General features: G+C 32.4%; 1 protein-coding gene across 2 annotated transcripts; it reads left to right on the top strand.

Annotated features, from left to right (window-relative positions):
- The first annotated feature begins 5,363 nt into the window (after window positions 1-5,363).
- LOC120187366 (mucin-17-like) lies at window positions 5,364-9,508 on the top strand. 2 transcript variants are annotated; one of them, XM_039191102.1, is made up of 6 exons: window positions 5,364-5,823; window positions 5,905-6,028; window positions 7,062-7,176; window positions 7,726-8,029; window positions 8,072-8,778; window positions 9,037-9,508. In XM_039191102.1, the coding sequence occupies exons 1-6, from the start codon at window positions 5,628-5,630 to the stop codon at window positions 9,289-9,291; spliced, it is 1,701 nt and encodes a 566-aa protein (XP_039047033.1). In that variant the 5' UTR covers window positions 5,364-5,627; the 3' UTR covers window positions 9,292-9,508. The 2 variants fall into 2 exon arrangements, with proteins under 2 accessions (XP_039047033.1, XP_039047032.1); XM_039191101.1 differs by having other exon boundaries at window positions 7,726-8,778.
- The last annotated feature ends 11,483 nt before the right edge of the window (window positions 9,509-20,991 follow it).

The raw sequence follows: 20,991 nt of genomic DNA, 5'->3' as shown, positions 1-20,991 counted from the left end.
AATCAATTTTCCACATATTGTCTTTAGCGCGCTTGTCGATATCATAAACATCATTCCCTCAAAGCATGTAGAAACCCTACCTTATGGTTGTCTACTAAGAAATTTGTTTATCAAACTCGACCTAGATGTCTCCCTTGACAATCCTATCCTGCTCCAAAACCCAATCAATATCACATCCTTAAAGAAATTGGATTGGAAATTGGATGAGAACACCAGACTATGGTCTTTTCGACCCGGTAAGCAAACCCCGGGAGCTAGTTCTTCACGAGCTGCTCCTAGTTCTTCTCGTACTTTAACTCGAAAGTCGATGACTGAGTTATGGGATTTGCTAGCACGTTTAAGTTTGACTAGGTATAGACGTTTACTAGCGGAGTTGAGAGTAGAGTCTGAATTGGTGAGCATAGTAAAAAGAATGTATACTTTAGACGACAAGTTGAAAGATCAGATAGAGTGAGTTTACCAAGGTTTGGTACCCGGTTATGAGTTGAAAGATGGGGATGTGTTGTACTTTTGAGGTAATTTGTACATCCTACCAGGTCAACATTTGCATAGAAAGATTTTGCATAAAGCATATTCTAGTCCGCTTACCATTCACCCTAGAAGTAATAAGATGTACCAAGAAATTCGATAATTATTTTGGTGGCTAGGTATGAAAAGTGTTTGAGTTCGTCTCCAAATGTTTGGCTTACCACAAGTTAGGTAGAACATCATGTTCCCTCAAGCTTACTTCAACATATCTAGATTCCGTACTGGAAGTGGGATAGGATGACCATGGATTTCGTGATGGTTTTACCGTTAGTGCGATAGAAGAATGATGATATTAGGGTTATAGTGGATAGACTATCCAAGACTGCTTACTTCCTTCCAATTATAATGGACTTCACTTTAGAAATGGTGGCTTATCTTTATATACGAGAGATAATGAGGTTGCATGAGGTACCAATGTTAATCATTTCCGATCAAGGCCCACATTTTATCTCAATATGTTGTAAAACACTTCATGAAGCCTTAGGAACCCAATTGTATTTTAGTACCGCTTTCCACCCGCATACCGATGGTCAGTTCGAAAGAGTAATTCAGATCCTTGAGGACATTTTAAGGTGTTGCATCTTGGATTTCGAGGGTAGTTGGGAAGATCACCTTCCATTGGTAGAGTTCACCTATAATAATAGTTATCAATCTACCATCCAAATGGCTTCATAAGAAGCCTGGTATGTGTAGACTCCTTTATGTTAGACAGAGCTTAGTGAGAATAAGTTGGTTGACCCAACCTTGATCAGGGAGGTGGAAGAAAAATTTAAGTAGATTCAAATGAGACTTAAGGAGACCTTTGACAAACAAAGATCATGCGCATACTTAAAGTGTAGAGATATAGAGTTTTAAGTGGGCGACAAGGTATTCCTCAAGGTATCACCTAGGAAAAAATACTCCGGTTTGGACAAAAAGGGAAGTTAACTCATGTTTCATTGAACCTTATGAGATTCTGGAGAGGGTTAAAACCATGGCCTATTGGCTAGCCTAAAACACATCCATAATGTGTTTCACGTGTCGATGCTTAGGAGGTATTGTTCTGACCCATCCCACATTATTTCGTTAGAGCATATAGAGGTGAGCCAAGATTTGACCTATGAAAAAGAACCGATAATGAGCTTAGATCAAAAGGTAAATGAGATGAGAAGCAAATGAATCTCGTTTGTGAAGGTTTGGTGGAGGAACTATGGTGTGGTAGAGGCAACTTAGGAAACCGAGAAAAATATGTAACTTCAATGTTTGCATCTTTTCTATTCAGGTAAATTTTAAGGACAAAATTTCTTTTAAGAGGGGATAGTTGTAACGTCCTAATTTTTGGGTTAGTAGTTTTTGGAAAACACATGTGAGTTTTATGTGGGCCAAGAAACCATATAAAGTGTTGAGTTAAGATTTAGTTTATTTTAGTTGGGCTTGAGCTTATTAAGGCATAAAAGGGGGTCTTCTTAAATTGGGCTTGAAAGATGGAGGACGAGAAGAGAAAATAACCCATAAACTTTTCCAAAGGTTGATTTCCAATTAATATTGGTGATATCAACGGGTAGGGAACTCTCATCCTCTATTTTTTCCTCTTTGTTTTCTTCTTCTCCTCATTCAAACTCTATCTGTCCTTCTTGGAATCTTGAGAGAAGAAAATGCGAGAACTGTGTGAGTTTCATTCATTGTCCAAGAAGTTCAAGGTAAGAATTGAAATCCTCACATTCTAAGCTTTAATGTAAGTGTTTCTTTTCAAGCTTTAGCCATAGAAAACCATATGTGGGGTTTAAGATGAGTTTTGGGTTTTAGGGTTATTTAGTATTCCCATTCCATTTCTAGATATTAAGAGTCATGTTTCTAATCTTTTTAAGCCATTATATGTGTTAGTAACTCATTTCATTGCTTATTACTGGTGAAATAAGTGGGGGGAAACTCCAAAGACTAAGGCATGAGGAAACTTGTTATTGGGTGAGTCCAAGGTGACAAGTTACAACTTAGTATTAAGGTTACGCACATATGACTCTTTTATACCATGTGTAAGTCATTTCTTATGTTTGATTTTTTGTATGAGTCAATTGATCATGTTGTACAAAATTTGTATGATCATGGTTTTAGATTTTTTAAGGTATATAAAGCATGTTAAATGACATGTTATAATCCCCTACAACTCCTATAAGCTTTACATAATGTTTAATAACCTTAGAAGGGTAAATAGTTGGGTTGAGGGTTGTGTTTTCATGGAAAATAGAGGTTTTCTAGGATCGAGTATCTATAATGAATGAACATTACCGATTCTATTCTTTGTGTAGCTTTAAACAAAGGTGTTTTGAGATGAGGGCATCAATACATGTGCATGTGATATCGATACTGCCCCACGAGTATTGATACTCTGGGCTTAGTATCGATACTGATATAATTATTCAGATTCCTATAGCCATTTTTTGTATTGGTACTCATGGGAGTATTGATACTATAGGTAAGGTATTTACACCCTAGTAGGAGTATCGATACTTCTAGTAGGAGTATCGATTCTAGGGGATTTTTTTAAAAACTTCGAACTCATTTTTGGTATCTATACTCAGGGTTGTATCGATACTGAATGGTCAGTATTGGTACAATCGTCATTGGTTGGATAACAAAAACCTTGTTGAATGTTAAATGGTTCATGAAGGGGCTTAAGTGTTGTTGAGACCTCTCTAATACGACTAAAAATGTAAAAAAAACTAATAAACTCTAATAATTATATTGAGGACGACATAAACTAAGATGACATAACACTTGCCTTTGTGTGACTTTCGGGAAATGATAAGGACACCCATACTACTTTAGATGTACGACGATCGTCTTGTGTGGTTAGTAATCCTAATGTGTTGAGTCAATGCTTATGCACTTTAAATGCTAGTTGGACATAGGATCCGATGCTAAGTGACCCTGGAGGTGTCCCAAGTACTTTGAGAAGTAGACTAGTGTGGCGTAGGCTCCGATGTTATATTACCCCAAAGTCATCCTATGTACTATACAATGTGGGTCTTTCTAGATGAAAATTCTAATGTTGTGTGACCCAGTTCTTATCTAGGATACCTTAAGTAGGATACAGGTATGTGAGTCTCGAGATGCTATGCGACCCTATGACTACACCATGATTCCTACTTTTTTCGTGTATTGGATTGATTGCATGTTCATGCTTATACTTATCCGAATGCCCATGCGATGAATGCATATAGTATGTTAGAGTTATTTGTGTGACACTGAGCTTGTGAGCTCAATGTTCATAGTGTGTTTTCGTTCGTAAGTTCTTAGAATGACTTTTTGCTTGGATCGAGGAGCCATCACCAAACTTGGCTTTTTGCTTGGATTATTCTGATTAGAGTACATCTAAGATACTTAGTAGTTAGCTTGTACTTCATAGAGACCTTATTTGTATTTGAGTCACAGACTATTTGCTATGATTTTGTATTTGAATTTTTAATGATAGAGCTCTTATTTTGTAAATGTTATATTTAAATATCCAAACACATGTTTATTTTATGGATTTGATTTAAATCATGTTAAATGTTATTTTAAAAAAATTGGGTAAACCACATCGGTGGTCCCGTGTATCGTACGAATCCACCGATCCTTAGGTCGGACCAAATTAGGGTGTTATATGTTTAGTACCTAAACTATCAGTTTGGCCTATTTAGTACCTAAACTTTTAATTTTTTTCCAAATTTAACATTAAATTTTGAATGAGGTACTAAAGTGAAACAAAAACTAAGAGTATGTTTGATTGGGGGAAAACCAATTACGTAATTCGTTTTCCAGAAAATGTTTTCCAGTGTTTGGTTGGAGGAAAACTGGTTGATCAACGTAAAACATTTTCCTGATCAACAGAATTTCCTTTGTGTTTTCTGGAAAATGACTTACGGTCTGATTTTCCGTAAGTCATTTTCCGAATTTTTCACTTCAAAGAATAAATACTCAAAATAATTTTATTTTATGAATTTAATATTAATAAAATATTTTAATATCATTTTAATCAAAATATTATTTATTAAAATATTTAAAATATATATTTATTAATATTTCTAATAATATAATATTATATTTTTAATATTATAGTAAAATAATCAATTATATTATAATAATATAAAATATTATATTTTATTTTAATAATATATAATAAATTATTAATAAAATTTATATTATTTATTAATTTCATAGAAATAATATTATTAAATTATTAATAATGAATAATATTATTTATATATTTAATATTAATATAATAATCTAATAATATTTTAATAAAGATATTTAAAATATACTAATTAATAATTTTAAAGTAGAATATAACACTACTACTTTAATAAATAAATAATATAATTTATAATATTTTTATTTCAATAAAATATACCAATATTAACATTTTTATTAATAAAATTATAAAAATAATATTTAATAATAAATAAATTATTTTAATATTTTAAAAATGATTATATTAAGTTTTATGATAAAAAATATTATTTATTGTATTTAATATTTGTAATAAATATTTTTTTAAAAACTCATCATCTAGTGGAAAAAAAGTTTAAACAACATCTTCCAAATATTATAAAACGTTTTTCAGAAAATGAAATTCATTTTCTAGAATTTAATTTCCAGAAAATCAATTACAACCAAACAAACAAACCCTAAATTTTTAACGACGAGTATTAAAATGAAATAAAAATTAAACTTTAAATATGATTTTAAAAAAATTAAAAGTTTAGATACTAAAACGAAATAAAACTGATAATTTAAATATTAAAAAGTGTAATTTACTGTTACTTTTATTCTATCCACCTAAAATAAAAAAAATAGAAAAAAATGATAATAATCTGAAAAAAAAACGTAGCCTTCAAGTGAGAGAAAGAGAACAACGAGAGCTGAAGTTTACGGTTGTTCCGTCATCGAAAGATTTCTTCTGCTCTTCCCATTTCACCCTTCTCTACTCCCTCTTATTTACACCCTCCACCAATCTCATCCATCGTCGGTTCACGCCGTTTCACCATTTCACCCTCCCCTAACACTTTCTCACGCGCCGCGTTTACAAAGAGAGACTTGTTCTGTTTGATCTACAAGGAGTGAATTTGAGTAGGTGAAAGATGAATCGGAGCTTTAGGGCTCAGCAAGAAACGACAACGCAAGCGGCTGTTTTGAAACAGCGGAAACAGTTAAGAGCTTCGACGATGAAAGAGAAAGAGGAAGAACTCGCATTGTTTTTCGAGATGCGAAAACTTGAGAAAAAACAAAGTCATCTTCTTCTTAATCACTCCTCTGAAGACTTCGATGCTCCTTTAGGTAATTTTAGAATTTCTTCTACATTTCTAGGGTTTTTTTTCAATTTTTTTTTGGTAATTTGGTTATTTCTGGGAACTGTAGGATCTAGACCCGGAACTTTGCCGATATTTAATCTTTCAGCATCAACAGCGACTCCGGTGAGAAAGACGGCCGCCGCTGTCGATGATTTTCTTAATTCTGATAGTGATAAAAATGATTATGACTGGTAATTTGACGGTTAACTCTTTTAAGTTAATTTTGATTTTAATTCAACGACTTGTTTGGCTGAAATTTTTGATGAATTATTTTCTTCATTTTTTAGATAATGAACCAATTATGCTAGAATTAGCTTTCAGTCTATTTATTTCTTTATTTACTTTTTAATTTTAATGTTGATTTGTTGTAGATTTTTAAGAAATAAGTGGTATAAAGATTAATTATCAAAAAGGCAGAAGGATTGGTAACAACCAAACAAACAAACACTTGATTTTTTATGAATCATTTTCATGCTTAGCTTAGTTTTCTATCAGTTATGGGTAGGTTTCGCTTATTTTATTTGAACTTATCCAATGGATCAGTGGATTAATAATGCAATAGGAAGAGAAAAGGAGGGGGGGGGAAGCAAGTACGGAAGGGTTATGATTATTGGTTACATGTTTTATTGATTGAAGTTGGTAATTTGATGGTTGTGATGGGCATTAAATAAAGTATTGATGATGATTTGTAGTGGTTTCATTTGATGAATTACTTGCAGTCTTCTACCAGTGATTCAAACTTCACTTTCTTAGTTCTTCTGGATTGAGTCGAATTAATTTTCCTTGTTAAAAACTTGATTCCATTATTTTCTCATGGTTCTATGTCCTTTTCTTTTCCAATTTGATCAGATCCAAACGCAATGTTTCATGAATCTATTATAAGTTTGTAGATTTGTAGCCGCTAGTTTGTGGACAAATCTAGGCAAGTTGCTTTAAAATGTCAAGTTCCAGATTTTCAAACAATTCAAATGATCAAAAATGAGACGAAATGTTTAGATAACAAATTGATAGATTACTTTTGTAATTATATTTCAATGCATAAATAGAAAGGTCCGTAGACAAGGACTGAACTGGGAAGTTCTTGTAGTGTTGGGTCTGAAAGATGTGTTAAGGTCCACTTCTGTCGGCTTTGTACTAGTCCTTTTCTTCCCTACATGAATGTAACCAAGTTAAATTATTTCCTTGTAATATGACAGTATTAACAGGAATTGTCTTACTTGCCAGGCTTTTAACACCTCCAGGTACTCCACTTTTTCCTTCCTTGGAGATGGACTCACAAAAGACTGTAATGAGTCAGATTGGCACTCCTAAGGCTTGTTCGACTGCCTTGAAGTCTAGAGTAAGGAATTTTTTTCGTAATGCTTTAATATGGATTGCACACATTTTGAGAAGTTTGGATTATTCTAGTACATGATACAGCAATTTATATGGAAATTTGAAGTTACTTGATTTCTTTTTTTACCTTGTTCTAAATAAAACTTAGCCCTTTCTTAACTCTTAACCATTTTGCTGTGAAATTTGATTATTAACAACCATGATTTTAGATCAGGGTGTGGTCAGGAATCAGCATAACTGAAAGGCGCATTTTTGCATCAACATCAATAGTTAACAAGGAACCAACAAGGATAAATGCCTGATATATTGGAACTAAATAATATTTAAAATGAATTACTACATTTTTGCTGGAGTAACTATCATTAATGCCCAAATTTAAAAAGTATTTTCAAGTCTTAAAATATGATGGATGTCCTGTATTTTTTTTATATTTTTAAATAAAATCGAAGAAAATGTTATTCCAAGGTTTTGTTATAATTTTTAGACCTTTTGGTGTTATGATGGCTGGATTCATGAACTTATTGGATTTGTTTATTGTTCATTGTGTTTATAGTTAGCAAATCCCCAGCCTGAATCTTCTGCTGCCAGGGGAAACTTAGCACTGAATCAACCGGCTTTGTCACCTGGATTGAGTTCCATCGGGACTCGGAGGCCTTCATCATCTGGGGGTCCAGGTTCAAGACCTGCAACACCCACCAGACGCCCTACATTGACTGCATCTAAACCTACGAGATCATTAACACCAACGTCCCGGGCCACAATACAGTCAACTAAACCATCAATTTCTGCATCTGAGCCTGTGACATCTGCAGCAAAGCCTGTAACAAAACCTTTAACTTTGTCAACTAAGCCCACAGTTTCTGCAGCCAAGAGTCCGTCTCCTGCTGTTAAGCTCACAGTTTCTGCAAGATCCTCCACACCAACAAGGTCCACAGTGAGGTCTTCGACGCCAACTGCAAAACCTTCTTTACCTTCATCCAAACCTGCATCAAGAGCTGCTACACCAACTCGTCGGCCATCAACTCCATCAATTACTCCTAACATATCTGCTTCTCCAACTAAAGCATCCTCTTCGGTTACAAAACCAACTCCTGCAGCATCTAGAAATTCTGTACCATCATGTGGTGCTGCTCCGACTGTAGCATCTAGACCATGGAAGACTTCTGAGATGCCTGGTTTCTCTCTTGATGCTCCACCAAATTTAAGAACCACTTTACCTGATAGACCACTTTCGGCCACCAGAGGTAGACCTGGGGCACCAAGTGCTCGATCTTCTTCTGTTGAGCCAGGTGCCATTGGTAGACCAAGACGGCAATCATGCTCTCCTTCAAGAGGACGTCTCCCCAGTGGTAATAAGCATTTAAGTGGCAGCTCTGTACCTGCAGTAAGTCGCGGATATTCCAAAGTTAGTGACAACGTGAGTCCTGTTGTTATTGGAACTAAAATGGTTGAGAGGGTGATAAACATGAGGAAATTGGCACCACCCAAGCCAGATGATAAACATTCTCCTCACGGTAACTCTTCCACGAAATCTGAATCACCAAATAGTTCAGGCTTTGGAAGAAATCTTTCAAAGAAATCATTGGATATGGCAATAAGGCATATGGTAAGTGTATCTCCTAAAATTTTCCTCGGCATTATCTTTTATATTTTTCAAACTAGGATCCATTAAATGAGAGTAAAAGAAATCTGAATATGTTGTTGTCAAAGCCCCAAAAAGTTATTTTGGAGGTGGATGCCATGGTTACTCTGTTTACGTTTGTCAAAAGTGTCGGGTTCTTATAGGACAATACGTTCGGAATTTGAAGGCTTAGGGAAAGGATGAAGCTAATTCTTTCTCTGATCTGAATATTGTCTTGAACAGGATATAAGGCGAAGCATTCCTGGTAATTTGCGGCCACTGATGACAAATATTCCTGCATCGTCTATGTACAGTGTGAGTTCTGGTCATCCACGAGGCAGAACTATTAATGTCTCGAACTCCCCCCTCGCTACAAGCAGTAATGGTAGTTCAGAGCTTAGCATCAATAATGGCAATTGTTTAGACGGGAGTGAAGTAGAAGACGATGTCGGTTGTGAGAGAGTTGGTCGATCCCCTACCAGTGTTCGTGCAAGATGATAGTGCGTTCAACCTTGAGATATGGCCATACATTATTGTTTTAATTTCTCCAAGATTTAACATTTGGTGGAGAGAACTTATTTCCAGGAAGAACCGAGTATCAAAATCATTATTCTACTATGAATGTGAAGCTAATTAGATTTGTTTACTGTTGTGTAATGCACTACCTTTTGTAATATTAGGTAAGCCCAGGTGGATGCTAAACATATTTCTTCAATTTCTACACGGTGAGTCGTTGTGAACTATAGCTAGCTGCTCTGGAATGTGAAAAAGCTGTCAATTGAAAACTAGAGTTCAGTTTATCTACCTTCATTTTCCCAATTGAAATGAATTTGGTTTTTTATGACATAAAATTGAACCTCATGTAAGTTGCAAATGCCCACCAATTTTGCCTACTTTTATGTTCTTTAATTTTGCTTACTTTTATGTTATTTCTTTTAAAAATACGAGATTTGTCAACCATCTCCTGAGTACATTGTTAAAAGTTGTCAACTCACATCTCATCTTTTCCCTTGGTTAGTACTTATTAGAAGCAATTTTTTCTACTACTCCCCTGGTTAGTAAAAACTTTCACCAACTGGTAATGAGTTTCGAACAATCCCTATGTTTTATTAAAAACAACCCCATTATGGAAAATGCATTTTTTTATCTATTAGCTATGTAAGATATAAAACCAAAGAAGTCATCAAATCAATGGATCCAACTAATAATTTAGATACTGCCTTTTCTAGCAGTGGTTGAAGTATTAGAATCACAATCAAATGACCAAATCCTTAATGATAAAGTTGAATGCAATGCTGTTGTTAGGTCATAAAAAGCTTGAAAGGCGATTGATTACTTGTACCATGTGAGGAGGGTCTTTCAGATTCCCCAATTTGCAAGATATTTCAAAGGCTTTTAGAACTGTTGTATTATTGCATTGCAAGACTGTTGAGAATTCAGAAAGAAGCATCCCAACTTGGGGGTGGGAAGTGACTTGTAGACAAAACTATCACGTTATAGAATATTTCCAAGTTTGGCAGAGCATAAAAGCTGGACCACATCTAAACCCACCCACCTATTATTCTATTGTTTATTTTGTTACAGTTTTTCCGGGTAAACTACACCATATATTACTGAACTTTAGATGTTGTATCGTTTATATCATTGAACTTTTAATTTTACCAATTATAACATTGAACTTTGATTTTTGTTTCAATTATATCACTGAACCGTTAAATCGTTAATAGTCAGATCAAAACGACATCGTTTTGATGAGGTGTCTATGTCAACAATCGTCAACTATATCATCGTGACGTTAATAATTTAACGATTTAGTGGTATATTGAAACAAAAATCAAAGTGTAATGCTATAATTGATAAAATTAAAAGTTCAGTGGTATAAACAATACAACGCCAAAAGTTTGGTGGTATTAGATGTAGTTCACCTTTTTCTTTTTATAAATTATAAATCTATCTTATTCATATCTATCCTATCTAGAGGGAAGGGAAATGAAGACTCAAAGAAAATGGAGATGAGTATTCCTAGTGGGTCTAGAATCCATGATCAAAAGAAATATGAAAAAAAAATGAACAACTTGATCATCCGATAAAATGTACTTAATTTTTTTCCTTACACTTTTGTATTAGATATAATCACAAAAGGAATATTATTGAAGTATTGAAATCATGGACATTCATGAGAACTTGTGGGGGACACAATTAAGGCCCTGTTTGATGTGACTTTTTAAATATAATTTTAGTTAAAAAAAAATTTTGACCACAAAATCAATTTCAAACGGGTAAAAAAAAATTACGGTGAAAATGGTGACCGCAAAAGCTAGAATTTGTAGTTTTTTCATTTTTAACTTTGCGTTAGGGAACAAATTATAATTTTATCCTTATTAATGCATGAGCTCCACTCAATTATGTATTTATATTTTATTTTGAAAATTTAATATTAACATCCTTAAAAAAATTTATTATTTAATAATTTATTTTAATTATTTAAAAGTAAATAAAATTCCTCGTTTATATATTAAAATATTAATAAAATATTTTATATCCACATGTTATATTTTTTCTTAATAAAATATTTTAGTTATAAAAATATTATTAATGAGTTATCTTAAAATATTTTTATATTTTTATTATAGTTTAAATGATATATTTTATATATCAGAGTATTAAAAAGTGTAAATATAATTTAAATTTTATATTTTTAATTTACAACATAATGTCTATAATAGACATTTTAACTTTTTAAACTCAATTTTTAATAATAATTTCAAACATTTAAATTTTAAACTACACTTTTAAACCGCACTACTAAAAGTTATTTTCTACTGTACTTTTAAAAATTACTTTTCAAAAGTCTTGCCAAACTGACCGAAGTTTTCTTCAGCTGAAATCTACAATCAAGTATTTGGTGGAGTTCATTCCAATGGAGAGAAACATAAGTTGTGGATGATAAAACTCAAATGAGTATGATGTGAAGTATCTCAAGATTTATTATGTTAAATCATAAAAGAATAATAAAGTGTATGTGGTAATGTACATAAATTTATTGATAATTTTCCTTTAAGATCTCGATTTTTACTACTATCTAGTTTACTATAATTGTAGACACTCATTTTTTTCAAGGATTATTATTATTATTATTTATTATTGTTTTATTATTATTTTCAGATCCAACAAGTTAAGCCCAAAATATAGAACAACTCATGTGACCATCAGCCCACTGATTCATGCCCAGCAACCCAAAGCCCAACCAAGACTCACTTTGAAAAATAAAAGAAAGAAAATAACTTTTTCACGAAGAAATGAGGTCTTTGAAATTGATGTGACCCACTATACTTCAAAAGCTTCTAATAAATAAGTGGCGTAAAAAGTAAGAGACCGAACAAGGAAGAAACAATGAATACATCTACTTTTAGAAGCTTGAGAGATCAAAAAGACTCTTTACAAATCTTTATGACATCATGATAGATCCTAAAGCAAATGGCTGTCTCTACGAAAAAAATGCACGACTTAAGAATGGGTAATGATATTCGAACTAACATTGTAAGAACTCAAGGCCAATTCCCACACAAGTATAGTGATTCTCATGGAGAGAAACTACTTACCATCGAACTAAGGAATGAGAAAAAATACCAATAATGGTACTCTAGATGACTCGAGATAAGTTTGGTACCCTTAAAAATGGTTGGAGGAAAATATCATTCAAATTGATAACAAAGACTTGAAACAAGTATTCTGATAAGGCGTATGGGCTTGAAAATAAAAGTGACATAAAAAACATATACCCAATTACAGTGAGAATTTAAGGCCGATGTTCATTCAAAAGGAAAACACTTGTTATGAATCAAAGATACAATATTAGAAAATAAAGAAACATGATCAATACAAGATAACAATTTTCCTTGACATGCTACAATGCTAACCCTACGGCGTGTTCTTGAATGAATAGGTCTCCTCTTTAAAGATTGAAGAAGATTGATGACCGACACTTCTGCACCATTTGCATAAAATAAGTGCATTTCATTGACAACAATAAAATTACATCCATAATTTTATATGTAGATGCACATTTTTCCAGATCTTTAAAGTAAAGAAGAAGATTTGTGATCACGAGATCTCGAGAAGAGAGCCAAAACTTAAAACTTGAAGATAGAGGAAACCATATTTAACAAGGAAAAATAATAAAATGGAGGATTCATAATTGGTGTTCATCAGGAAGCATTTTTAGATTTGATGTCCCATTAAACAATTCAAATTGATTGAATAGAATTCAAAAAATGATTCTTTAAGAGACAATTACAACCCAACTTTGTCTTCTCTATAAAAGAAAATGGCTTGAATCACGCAGAATGTCTCTAGTGAAGTTTCTTAGGAGATTTTTGAAGATTCGTCTCACTATTGAAGTTAGTGAATAAATCAATTAATGATTGTGATTTGGCGTCCTTCAGAGGGAGGAGAAAATCAATTGATGATTACGACTTAGCAACCTTTAGAGGAAAGAGTAAGATCATCCCCCAATCTGACATCCTTTAGAGAGAAGAGCAAATCAACCAATGATTGTGACTTAGCGTCCTTTGGAGGAAGGAGTATGATCATCCCCTCATTTTGCATCCTTTAAAGGGAAGAGCAAATCAACCCATCAATTACAACTTAGTGTTCTTTAGAGGAAGTAGTAAGATCATTCCCTAATTTGACATCCTTTTAGAGGAAGGAATAAATCACCTTTGATTATGACTTGGCATACTCCAAGATGAAGGAGCAAAACCATTCTATAACTTGACATCCTTTAGAGGAAAGAAAAATATCATTCTCGATTTGTCGTTTTCGAAGGAAAAAACAAATCATGCATCCTTTAGAGTGAAGGTCTTCATATTTGTAGAAACATATTCAACTAGACAGGATCAGTTCAATCTCAAATAATTTTACATTTATTAGACAATGTAGTTGATTAATATTTGAAATACAAATTGACAAAAAAATAAAGTTTTATAGAAGAGCACAACTTGACATCCTTTAGAGTGAAGGTGCAAAATTGTTTCAAATTAAATCATGCATCCGATTATGACTTAGTGTCTTTGAGTTTGAAGGATCAAGATCATATTCAGTTTTGACATATGCGAATGAGTAATCCACTAACCAATTTTGACTTGGCGTCCTCAAGCACGATGAGAGAAAATCATTCTTGAATTAGATATGTTCATACAAGAGAGTTAATTACGACTTGACATCTTTCAAAGGAATGAGTAAGATCATCCCCTAATTTGGTGTCCTTTATAGGCGGAGTAAATCAACCTATGATTATGACTTGGTTTCCTTCAGAGAGTGTAAGATCGTTTCTCGATTTAGAATCCTTCAAAGGGAGGAACAAATCATACACCAATTACGACTTAGTCACCTTCAGAAGATCGTCCATCGATCTAATAATCTTCCGAATAAGGAGTAGATCATTCCTTGATTTTGTGTCCTTAGAGGAAGGAGCAAATCATCCATCGATTATGATTTGACGTCTTATAAAGCAAGCGAGTAAGATCGTTTCTCGATTTGACGTCTTTCAAGTGAAAAAAATCAATTACTGATCACAACTTGACATTCTTGATTTCAAATGAGCAATATCATTTTTCGATTCAATGATTATGGACGAAGATATGAACATGTCTTGGCACCAATTAAACAAGACTGTATTTAGAGTCCACCTTTAAAGGATAAGTTTATTTTAATCTTAAATGTTTGAATTTAATACTGGGCAAATATTTATGTCCTTTTGTTTTTGCTCTATTTTCGTTACAATGTAATAGGCAAACATAGACACTTGTAGACATTCATTTTCATCTGACAAACAATGACACTTGTAGAGATCCATTTTCATATGAGATTTATTTTTATTTTGATTTTATTATTATATAGTATTATTATAATTATTAGTATTAATTATTATTTAGTAGTATTTATTATTACTATTATTATTAATATTATTATATTTATCATATTTGTTACTTATTAATAACATTATCATTAATATTATTTATTTTTATATTATTATTAAGTATATATATATATATATATTATAACATGCTTAAAAATAATGAATGAGTGTTTTTATTGATATTTAATTATTTTACATTCCTAATTCATTAACTCATTACAACAAGGCCCACAACATTAACAATGACAGAAACTCGAAGGTTCCCCATTCGAGAATACCGCACACGACTTTCAATACCCCCCTCACATAAGAGCGATCGAGATTCCTCTCCACGCATCGACATTCCAACCTTTCACACGTGTCCACACACTGACAGCAGCTCCCTCGTCAGATTCTATTTGAAGCATTTATGGCTAGAAGATCCTTCAAAAGAAGAAATTCAATACACAAGGATAAAAAAAAAAAGAAGATCCCAAAATATCCATGATTTATTATAGAAGATATTGAAAATTTCCGAGTTTTAATATAAAAAGGGTTGAAGCATGTATAACTGGGGGAGCTCGAATACAAGAAAGGGAGAGTGAAACCGAAAAACATAGTGAGAATCGAGAGAGACAACCAACTTGTATTCTTGAAAGCAAAATCAATAAAAAGAGGATATTTGTTTTACTTCTATTTATTTTCATATTTTTTTACTTGCATGTTTCTTTGTTTAAGGAGGTCGATAAGTGACCTACAAAAAGAAAAAGAAATGAGTTTGTGAGGGAAATAATTCATAAAAAGGGAAATAAAAATGAGGTGTCTAACATTTATAATGTTATACTTTTAGGTGTCTGGACCGTTATTACTATTAAATTTTGTCATCAAATGATAAATGTCGCCTTTATAAAATTTTAAAAATGCATAATTAAAAAAATAAAATTTTCAAAATTACTTGAGCATGACACTTTTCATTTACGACGAAATTTAACGTTTATTACGATTGAGACACCTAAAAGTATAATGTTGAAAATTTTAAACACCTTGGTTGATCATAAAAAAATTTAGGCACCTAAATGAAAAATGATATAACTTAGACACTTATTTTTATATTAAACCTTTTATATAATACTAACATATTTTTTTATTAGGCATAATTAACAATCTTATTCTCCTTTTAAGGTTCAAACTTATTCTTATCATTCGAACATGCTTGCAATCAATAGATATTCATCATACAACATACACCAAAAAAAAAAAAACGGACGGTCACACCAAATATAGCATATTGACTGCAAGTACATACGTACACTTTTTTGTTGTTGTAAAAGTTGAATTATAAACATAGAGGTAAAATTATATTTTCACATATGTCGCAATCGTCTTTCGGGTGGCCCAGAATTAGATTTCGAGTTGAATGAAATGTGTTAGAATTGTCACCGATCATTTTAAAAATATTTAGGTGGATCGAACACCATCTTACCTGATCTTTGTTTTACTAGAAATGTATCGGGTTCGGGAGTCGGTTACAGTCAAGGAAGGATTATCACCCTTGTACTGTTATTTCGGTACCAATTAATTTGTCGGTTGTCTCAATCGCGAAAAATTAAAAATTTAAATTGAAATTTAAAAATCTGATTCAAATTACTTACCTTTGATTGATTATAATTCTTCTAAAAAAGTAAAAAATGTTAGATAAAAACAATAAATAAATATTAAATAAATCAAAGAAAAACATAAAAGTAAAAATAAATAATAATAATAATAAATAAAAAGGATTTTAAAACCATATATTATATATAATTTTAAAAAAAATTTCAAAACTATATATTATATAGTTTTCAAAATGTTTTTAAAAATTATATAATATATATTTTTAAAAACTATATATTATATAAGTTTTCAATAATATTTTAAAAACTATATATTATATAAGTTTTTAAAAATGTTTTAAAAACTATATATTATATAAGTTTTTGAAATTATTTCAAAACTATATATTATATAAGTTTTTCAAATTGATTTCAAAACTATATATTATATAAGTTTTTAAAATGTTTTCAAAAACTATATATTATATATATTTTCAAAATGTTTTCAAAAACTATATAATATATACATTTTCAAAAATCGTTTTCTAACAAAAAATATTTTCAAAAATTATAAAATAAAATAAAAAATTCGGACGAAAATAAGTGTCTACAGTTGTCTCTCTTTGTCCTTTTTCGTATAACGAAAAATATGACAGATAAAATGACACAAATTTTCGTTCGGTATGAAGGGGTCCCTGAGTCTAATATTATCCTTTGTGGAGTTGAAATTGACTCTGATATTGCAATTAGGAATAACTCCCTGTCAAATTGAGTTGCGGATGACTCCTCCGTCGTGAAGTCGAGTCTGTCTTGAAACAATATGGAATTGAAGTCGTTGATCAGAATTTGAATCGGAATGTGGCTTTCGTTGCCAAATTGTAGTCAACTTCGATCTTCATCTCGGTTTAAAGACATTGGTTTAAAATTTCGACTGGAAAATAGTTCCTTGACTCCACAATGTGGTTGATAGACCCTCAAGCTGAACAAAATCAAACTCAAAAGTTTTCGTTGATAGATAGCTTTTCTCTACTTAAGCTATGTTACTGGAAAATGGTTTATTGTCACTAAGGCACAACTAACTCAAGTCTTCTTCTTGACTTAAAGACCTCAGTTTAAACTTTAACCGGAAAGTAGTTGACACGTCATCGAGATGAATAGAATCGAACTTGTTGAAAACATTTTGATGTTTCGATATAAAAAATTAAGTATAAATGAATTTTAAGATTTTACAAATGATTTTCTAAGTATATTCGATTTAATTACTCGAATATCAAATTATTACTCCAAGTCTTCAAGATCAATTTCAAACCTTACTAAATGTGTAAAATTGTGTTTTATACTTAATATATTTTTGAAACAATTTTCACAAAGTATTTTGAACCAAAATCAAACCTAAAATCAATTTTTCAAAGTGATGCACCGATGCATCAATCCATGCATCGATGCACCATGGAATAAATTGAACATCGAATGCATTTCATGCATCGATGCAGATACTATGCATCGATGCACTAAGAGTTTTATGAAAAACATCGAATGCATTTGATGCATCGATGCACCAGCCATGCATCGATGCACTCTGCTATTTTGAAACATCGAATGCATTTCATGCATCGATGCACTCTTAGTGCACCGATGCACTAAGGGTCCAACGATCAAAATATTTGAATTTTACACTTGATGCACCGATGCACCTTGGGTATGCATCGATGCACTGACGCTCCCAACATATTTTATTAATTGTTTTCATACTTAAACGGCTCTATTGATTCCATTGATCATCCCCAATGTTCAGAATCATTTGAAGGTGTATTTAAACAAGCTTAGAAGCCATTGATCAACAACAAGAAAACACAAGAAACAAGAATCAAGAGAGAATAAAAGAGAAAGCATCAAACCTCAAGTTTGAGATTTTCAAGCCTATTTTTCATTCAATATTCATTTTGCTTTCAAGAACACTACTTGTACTCAATTGTATTCATTTTTGAGTGTTCTTTTCTTTGTTCTAGAATTGTGCAAGCAATCTAGCTTGTGAGGATTTCCTTGTAAGTTTGCAAATTTGTAATCTTCTTTTTGAGAAAGAGTGTTCTAAAGAATTGGGGTATATTCTTGAGGGTGTTGTAAGGTTATCTCTTTGGCCTCAAAAGAAAGAACAAATTAGTGAATTTGTTGGAAAATCCTTAGTGTGGATAGCTAAGGTAGTGGATGTAGACTTTGGTTGAGAAAGGCGAACCACTCTAAATCGCTGTGCAAATCTTTTCAATTTTCTGCAAAAGCTTCCACCAAAATTTTAATTGCCAATTCACCCTCCTCTTGGCCAATTCCATCGATCGATTAACTCAACAATTGGTATCAAAGCCTCACTCATTTGAAGGTTTAATCACCTCTTGAGTCGATTCGGGAAGAGTTACATCGATTATCAAGTCATCAATGGCCTCTACTTCAAATATAGAGTCCGGTCTCGATTCGATGCCCGTCAACAAGCCTCCTTTCTTCAATGGAGCTAACTATGCCTATTAGAAGAATAGGATGATGTATTTCATTCAAGAATGTGACATGGGAGCATGGAATGTCATAGAAGACGGATATATCAAGCCTTTCACCCATCCAAAATTGTGGAGTGAAGGAGAGACAAGAATGTTCCAGCTCAACTCCAAAGCCATCCATATCATATTTTGTGCTCTTGGACCAGATGAATATGGAAGAGTTTCATCTTGTATAGCCGCCAAAGAAATATGGGATAAACTACAAGTCACTCATGAAGGCACCGACGAGGTAAAAGAATCTAAAATTAGTCTTCTAACACATAGCTATGAAAATATCAGGATGAAACCAAATGAAGATATCAAAGCTATGACAGATAGATTCTTAATGATTGTCAATGGTCTCAAATCATATGGAGAAATCATTCCAAACGAAAAGCTTATGAGGAAGTTAGTTTACTCACTTTCAAAATCGTGGCAATCCAAGAAGATGACAATCATCGAGGTTAAGAACCTAAAATCCTTAACTCTTGAAGAACTAATTGGTTTCCTCCTCACTCATAAAATGATGCTTGAAGATGAGGTGGACCTCGATAAGATTGATGAGACACCAAAGGAGAAGGAGAAGAAGAAAAACATTAGAGTTTCTCTCAAATCCACAAAAGATGAGAGTTATTCGGATGAACATGACGAGAAAATGGAATTGTTTGCCAAATGGTTCAGAAAAATGATGAGACCTTACCGAGGAAGAAAATTCAAACGAAATGAAGGCCTAAAAAATAAACCAAAAGAGAAGGACCCTATCATTTGCTATGAATGCAAAAACCAGGGGCATGTCAAATATGATTGCCTACAATTGAAGATAAATGGTCAATCAAATAATAAACACAAGGCTCATGTGGCTACATGGAGCGATGAAGAAGGTTCCGATGAAGAGGAATAAGAAGTAACAAACTTGTGCTTGATGGCATTCAGAGAAGATTCTAAGGTAACCTCTAACTCATCTGAATTAGATGATTTATCTTATGATGAGTTATTAGAGGAATATAATGGGTTGGCTTAGGATTATGAGAAATTGTTTTTAAAATATAAAAATGATGTCTCAAAATTGAAAAATGAAAATAAGCTCATATCCAAGACCAACAATGATTTTGAAAGTAAAATCAAAGATTTGCAAATCAAACTAGAAGAGTTTGAAAAGAAAAATTCGGATTTGCAAAATTTACTTTCAAAGGTCAATAATGACCATCAAAAGAAAATTGATGATCTTAAAGCTTCTTTTGATAAAGTTGGAACAAAACGTTTTGAAAAAGGAGAAAATTAAAAATCTAACTTTGTTAGAAAAAGTTTTAAAATCTACAATCATAGAGGTCCCCAAAGAACCTCTAATGGAAAAATCGTCAGAAGTATATGGGTTCCTAAAGGACTCATTACTACTAAAGATAAAGATATCCTACACAAATGGATACCTAAAGGGACTAGGATTTTGGAAACTAATGAATATGGACCCAAAAGAATTTGGGTACCAAAAATTAGAAATTAATCTATGTTTATAGGAAAAGGAGCATTGCTACAAGGCACGAGAAATAAATTCAAACTCATGTTACCTTGATAGTGGATGCTCAAGACACATGACCGGGGATAAAAGCCGGTTCATAGATCTTAACGCCAAAAATGGAGGAGAAGTGACTTTTGGTGATAATTCAAAAGGTTACATTGAAGGTATAGGTACAATAGGTAATACCTCTTCCATACAAATTAAAAATATTTTATATGTGAATGGGTTAAAGCATAATCTTTTGAGTATTAGTCAATTATGTGATAAGGGATTCAATGTCATGTTTGAAACTAATGGTTGTAAAGTCATTGCCATTGCATCTAATCGGATTATGCTTGTTGGTCATCGAATAGGAAACATTTATATGATGCATTTAGAATCTATTGATATGACTAATTTATGCCTAGTTGCTAAGGATGAGCATGATAGTTGGTTATGGCATAAGAGACTAGGACATGCTAGTATGAGCGTTTTGCAACTGCTAATTCAAGGTGATTTAGTTTGAGGGTTGTCTAAACTAAAATTTGATAATGATAAAATCTGTGATGCTTGTGCTAAAGGAAAACAGAAGCGAGTTTCTTTTAAATCCATTAACGATGTATCAACTAGTAGAGTATTACAATTTATCCACTTAGATCTTTTTGGGCCATCTAGAACTACTAGCTT

The sequence above is a fragment of the Hibiscus syriacus genome, unplaced genomic scaffold (assembly GCF_006381635.1).
Source record: "Hibiscus syriacus cultivar Baekdansim isolate YM2019G1 unplaced genomic scaffold, ASM638163v2 tig00113725_pilon, whole genome shotgun sequence".
Lineage (NCBI taxonomy): Eukaryota > Viridiplantae > Streptophyta > Magnoliopsida > Malvales > Malvaceae > Hibiscus > Hibiscus syriacus.
Note: the sequence above shows the minus strand (reverse complement) of the source record. Positions and strands in the feature narration are given on the sequence as shown.

Coding starts and splice junctions, on each gene's coding strand:
- LOC120187366 (XM_039191101.1), top strand. CDS start 5,628: ATGAATCGGAGCTTTAGGGCTCAGCAAGAAACGACAACGCAAGCGGCT. Junction 6,029..7,061: donor GATAAAAATGATTATGACTG/GTAATTTGACGG, acceptor CTTACTTGCCAG/GCTTTTAACACCTCCAGGTA. Junction 8,779..9,036: donor ATATGGCAATAAGGCATATG/GTAAGTGTATCT, acceptor TGTCTTGAACAG/GATATAAGGCGAAGCATTCC.